Source organism: Sapajus apella, unplaced genomic scaffold (assembly GCF_009761245.1).
Source record: "Sapajus apella isolate SASKATOON/1434 unplaced genomic scaffold, GSC_monkey_1.0 scaffold172, whole genome shotgun sequence".
NCBI classification, from domain to species: domain Eukaryota; kingdom Metazoa; phylum Chordata; class Mammalia; order Primates; family Cebidae; genus Sapajus; species Sapajus apella.
In genome coordinates, this window is record NW_022437112.1 from 1,802,510 (window position 1) to 1,807,890 (window position 5,381).

Sequence of the window (5,381 nt, forward strand, 5' to 3'; positions counted from 1 at the left end):
GTGGATGAATACGTGTATCAGTGGATCGGTGGATGGGTAGTTGGGTGGGGGAATGGTTGGATGAGTGGGTGAGTGCGTAGATGGGTAGATGGGTGGGGAATGGTTGGATGGGTGCATCGGCAGATGGATGGGTGGGTGCGTCGGTAAGCGCATGGGTGGGTGGATGGATGGTTGGATGGATGATGTGTTTTCTGAATTGAACAGAACCCTTCAGCACGATGCTAGACCAGGGAGCACATGGCCCAGTCCTTGAGTAGCTTGGGAAGGGCAGGAGAACAGACGATGCCGGAGCAGATTAGGACCCAAAGCATGCACAAGTCGAGGCCCCAGAGGCTGTGCCCTTGCCACAGAGACACGTGACTATATCGTTAAGAGTTTGGAGCATAGGAGGCAGAACGTCTTCCCAGCTAGAGGAGTTCAGCGCCATTCCCCTGTACTGAAAATTATGATGGCTCATGCCTGTAATCCCAGCACTTTCGGAGGCCGAGGTGGGTGGATCACATGATACCAGGAGTTCGAGACCAGCCTGACCAACATGGCGAAACTCTATCTCTACTAAAAATATGAAATTAGCCAGGGGTGGTGGCACGTGCCTGTCGTCCCAGGTACTTGGGAGGCTGAGGCAGGAGAATCGCTTGAATGTAGGAGGGGAAGGTTGCAGTGAGCCAAGATGGTGCCACTGCACTCCAGCCTGGGCAACAAGAGCGAAACACTGTCAGAAAAGAGAGAGAGAGAGAGAAAGGAAGGGAGGGAGGGAAGGAGGGAAGGAAGGAAATCATGATGAATATGGAGAAAGACTTTTCATCAGCAGCAGTATGAAAGCTGGAAGGAAGGAGGGAAGGCAGGAAGGAGGCAAGGAAGGAAATCAGATGAATATGCAGAAAGGGTTTTCATCAGCAGCGCTAGCAAGGGAGGAAGGAAAGGAGGGAGGGAGGAAGGAAGGAAGGAGGGAGGGAGGGAGGGAGGGAGAAAAGGAAGGAAGGAAGGAAATCATGATGAATATCATGATGAATATGGAGAAAGGCTTTGTGCACCTGACCTCTAGGAGCAGCTGCAGTCTGCACGGGCTGCCCCTGCTCCACAGCAGGTCTCAGGAACGGTCACCTTTCATGATCCACGTGAACCCAGGGCCGCTTCTGACACAGCAGAACCCGAGGGGTGCCAGGACATCTGTTTACACGTACGGGTCTCCACTGACAGGTCCTCCGCCTTCCAGCCTCTCATTCTGTGGGAGGGGGCATCCTGCCAGGGAGCTTGGGGGCTACGTCTGTGGACAGCTGACCTGGGCATGAAGCGGGTGGAAGGAAGAACTTCCCTGTATCACAGAGGGGTCTCCAGGGCAACAGAACCCCTAGGATGTCATGTAGGAGATTGATTTATTTATTGTTTAGACGGAGTCTGAGTGTGTCGCCCAGGCTGGAGTGCAGTGGCACGATCTCGGCTCACTGCAACCTCCACCTCCTGCATCCAAGTGATTCTCCTGCCTCAGCGTCCCAAGTACCTGGGACTACAGGTGTGCGCCACCACACCTGCCTAATTCGTGTTATTTTTAGTAGAGATGGGAAAACATCTTGGCCAGGCTGGTCTCAAACTCTTGACCTCATGATCCACCCACGTCGGCCTCCCGAAGTGCTGGGATTACAGGTATGAGCCAGCATGCCTGGCCACTTTCTTTTTTTTAGAGTCTCGCTCTGTCGCCCAGGCTGGAGTGCAGTGGCACGATCTAACCTCACTGCAACCTCCGCCTCCCGGGTTCAAGCGATTCTCCTGCCTCAGCCTCCCAAGTAGCTGGGATGACAGGCGCCCGCCACCACGCCTGGCTAATTTTTGTTACTTTTAGTGGAGATGGGGTTTCTCCACGTTGGTCAGGCTGGTCTCCAACTCCCGACCTCGTGATCTGCCCACCTCGACCTCCCAGTGTGCTGGGATGACAGGCGTGAGCCACCACGCCGGCCTCTTTAGATGGCGTCTTGCCCTGTCGCCCAGGCTGGAGGGCAGTGGCCCGATCTCCGCTCAGTGCAACCTCCGCCTCCCGGATTCAAGTGATTCTCCTCCCTCAGCCTCCCGAGTAGCTGGCATGTCAGGCGCCCAACACCACGCCCAGCTAATTTTTGTTATTTTTAGTGGATACGGGGTTTCTCCATGTTGGTCAGCCTGGTCTCAAACTCCCAACCTCGTGATCCGCCTGCCTCGGCCTCCCAGAGTGCTGGGTGACCGCATGAGCCACCGCAGCCGGCCCCCTTGGGCTTTCTTGCTCCGAGGTCACACGGGCACCCTGTTTCTTCAGGTTACAGTAACACAGAGGCAGCAAACCTGTACCTGGCATCGGACGGTGACTACTCTCTGTACAGCTTCATCACATACAGCAGCGAGGTCACCTGGAACCTATTTACGCACCTGGAGCTCGCCGTCCGAGAGGGAACCAACCAGCACCACAGGGTGCTGGGGAAGACGGCGGGAGATGTATTCCAGGTAGGGCGAGCCTCCGCGGAGCCTTTCTGCCTGGCGTGCGTCCTGCTGAGGCACGTTGGCGCACAGGGCAGTGTGGGCATCTGGGTCAGTCGGTCTCCAGGCTGGCAGGTCCCAAAGCCTTGGTGCTGTGGCTGTGCCTTCGCTGACCTCCAGAACAGGTCCCAGGTAGCTATGCTCCAGTTACCCCGCAGCAGCTGAAAACAGAATCGCCAGTGGCCGGGCGCGGGGGCTCACGCCTGTCACCCCAGCACTTTGGAAGGGGCTGAGGTGGGCGGATCACGAGGTCAGGAGTTCAAGACCAGACCAACCAACATAGTGAAACCCCTTCTCTGCTATAAATACAAAAAATTAGCCAGGTGTGGTGGTGGGCGTCTGTAATTTCAGCGACTCCGGAGGCCGAGGCAGGAGAATCGCTTGAACCCGGGAGGCGGAGGTTGTAGTGAGCTGAGATCTCGCCACTGCACTTCAGTCTGGGGCACCGCTGTACTTCATCTGAAAAAAAATAAATGAGAAACCAGAATTTCCTCCCAGAAAGGGGTTTGGAGGCCGTACGTCGGAACTCACACCTGTAATCCCTGCACTCTTGGAGACCCAGTTGGGAGGATGGTTTGAACCCTGGAATTTGACACCAGCCTGGCCAACGCAGTGAGACCCCGTCACTATAAAGACAATTAAAGATTAGGACGGGCGAGGTGGCACGAGCCGCTCATCCCAGCTAGCTTGGGAGACTAAGGTGGGCAGATCACCTGAGGTCAGGAGTTCGAGACCAGCCTGGCCAACATGGTGAAACCCCGTCTCTACCAAAAATACACCAGATTAGCCGGGCGTGCTGGTGGACGCCTGTGATTCCACGTTGCCCCTGACTGTGGCAAGGTGGGAGAATCGCTTGAACCCGGGAGGCGGAGGTTGCGGTGAGCTGAGATACTCCGTCTCTCTGTGTTTCTGTGTCTCTGTCAAAAACACAGAGAGACAGAGGCAGGGAGGCAGAGACAAGGAGGCTTGGAGGGACAGAGATAGAGGCCGACAGAGAGACAGAAGGAGATGGAGAGATAGAAGGAGAACAGAGACAGGGAGACAGGGACGAAGGGAGACAGTCAGAGAGAGAAGCAGACAGGAGCCCCGAGCCGAAGTGAGCATCCAGCCTGAGATGTCCTGACCCTGTCGCTGCCGCCCGCCCAGGGGAGAGCCGGGGAGGCCCCAAGTGACTTGGGGAGCCAGGGTGGAGGGACTGCCCCCTGGGAGCCGGGCTCAGGAGCAGGCTGGGCAGGGCTTCCTTGCCCTGGGGGGACAAGGCACGTCCAGGTGGGAGCCGTGAACGCAGCCCTGCCCAGGACTGACCCGGGTTCCTCTGTGGCCGGGGTGGGTGCCAGCATGAGACCTGGGCCAGCTAAGAGGACCCTATTCTCTGTCCGGGAGGAGCCCCCTCTGCTTCCCTCTCCCGGGTTTTCCACGCTGAGATGTCTGTGGGTGACCCGGAGCCTCCAGGGTGAAAAGCCTCCTTGTCTGGGAAACTCGGATGCTTGTAGGAGGTCACGCCGTGGTGTGGACCCAGTGATTCCAAGGAGATCGCCCCCGGACTTGGGGGTCCTCGGTCCCCAGCCTTGCCACAGTCAGGGGTGCCCCACGCAGCTATGCTGCGAAGCCCCCGTGCAGCCCAGGCGCCAGGCCCTGCGTGTTTTCTGTCTGGGGACAGGCTGGGTGAGCCCCCGGCCCGTGTGCCCTGGCGCCCCTGAGCCCCCGCTGTGTTCCAGGACGTGCCCTACCGGAGCCCCGAGACGCAGCTGCAGTTCATGCAGGCCATGCACGGCCTGGCCAAGCTGAACGCGCGGCACGTGGCCACCGCCTTAGACCTGTCTGCCTTCTCCTCCGCCTGCGACGTGGGAGGTGGGTACCACCCTCCCCACCCCGCCCTGACTCCATGCGTGACTTTGTCTTTATTAAGCTGCAAGCATTAGCCCAGCGCGGTGGCTCACGCCTCTCATCCCAGCACTTCGGGAGGCCAAGGCGGGCGGATCAGTTGAGGTCGGGAGTTCGAGACCAGCCTGGCCAACATGGAGAAACCCTGTCTCTACTAAAAATACAAAAATGAGCCAGGCATGGTGGCGGGCACCTATAGTCCCAGCAACTCAGGAGGCTGACATAGGAGAATCACCAAACCCGGGAGGCAGACGTTGAGTCTTGCTCTGTCGCCCAGGCTGGAGTGCTGTGATGCCATCTTGGCTCACAGCAACCTCCACCTCCCGGGTTCAAGCCATTGTCCTGCCTCAGCCTCCCAAAGTGCCGGGATGACAGGCGTGAGTCACCACCGTCCCTGGCCATGGTGTCTGCACCCCGACGGCAGGAAGGAGAAGGGAGGAGTACAGACCCCCACCCCTGGGCTGGAAGGATTTCCCTGCAAGTCTGTGTCCCCACATGTGGCCCAGAATGGCTGCTGTGGCACCGGACATCGTGTGAACGTTACTTCTGCTTGGTTGAGCTTTGGCGGGTCATCGGGCTTCTGTCGGCGCCGGGACGACCCGGCCACACAGCACGCGTTTGCTTGCCTGCAGGGTGCACGGGCGCGCTGGCCCAGGAGCTGGCCCGGGAGTACCCGCATCTGCAGGTGACCGTGTTCGACCTCCCCGACACCATCGAGCTGGCCGCACGCTTCCAACCCACTGGGCCGCAGGCGGCTCAGATCCGATTCGCCGCTGGTGAGGCTTCCTCGCGATTGCCCTGCTGCCTCACTGCCTTCCAGAGAGCACGCGGGGCTGCGTGCGTGCACCCGTGTTTCTGCATGTGCGTTTCCGCGGTGTGTCTCTGGGTGTTTCTGTGTGTGTGCGTGTCTCTGTGTGGTATGTCCCTGTGTGTGTGGTGTGTGTGTGTCTCTGTGGTATGACCTTCTGTGCCTGTCCGTGAGACTGTCTCTG

At 58.7% G+C, this 5,381-nt stretch overlaps 1 protein-coding gene across 1 annotated transcript in view; it reads left to right on the top strand.

Annotated features, from left to right (window-relative positions):
- ASMTL (acetylserotonin O-methyltransferase like) overlaps positions 1–5,381 on the top strand; it is a 45,812-nt gene that overhangs the window by 31,936 nt on the left and 8,495 nt on the right. The window contains exons 8-10 of the mRNA XM_032267804.1: positions 2,288–2,472; positions 4,224–4,356; positions 5,022–5,165. Of these exons, the coding sequence (XP_032123695.1) occupies positions 2,288–2,472; positions 4,224–4,356; positions 5,022–5,165 (462 nt within the window). The remainder of the gene's footprint in view (positions 1–2,287; positions 2,473–4,223; positions 4,357–5,021; positions 5,166–5,381) is intronic.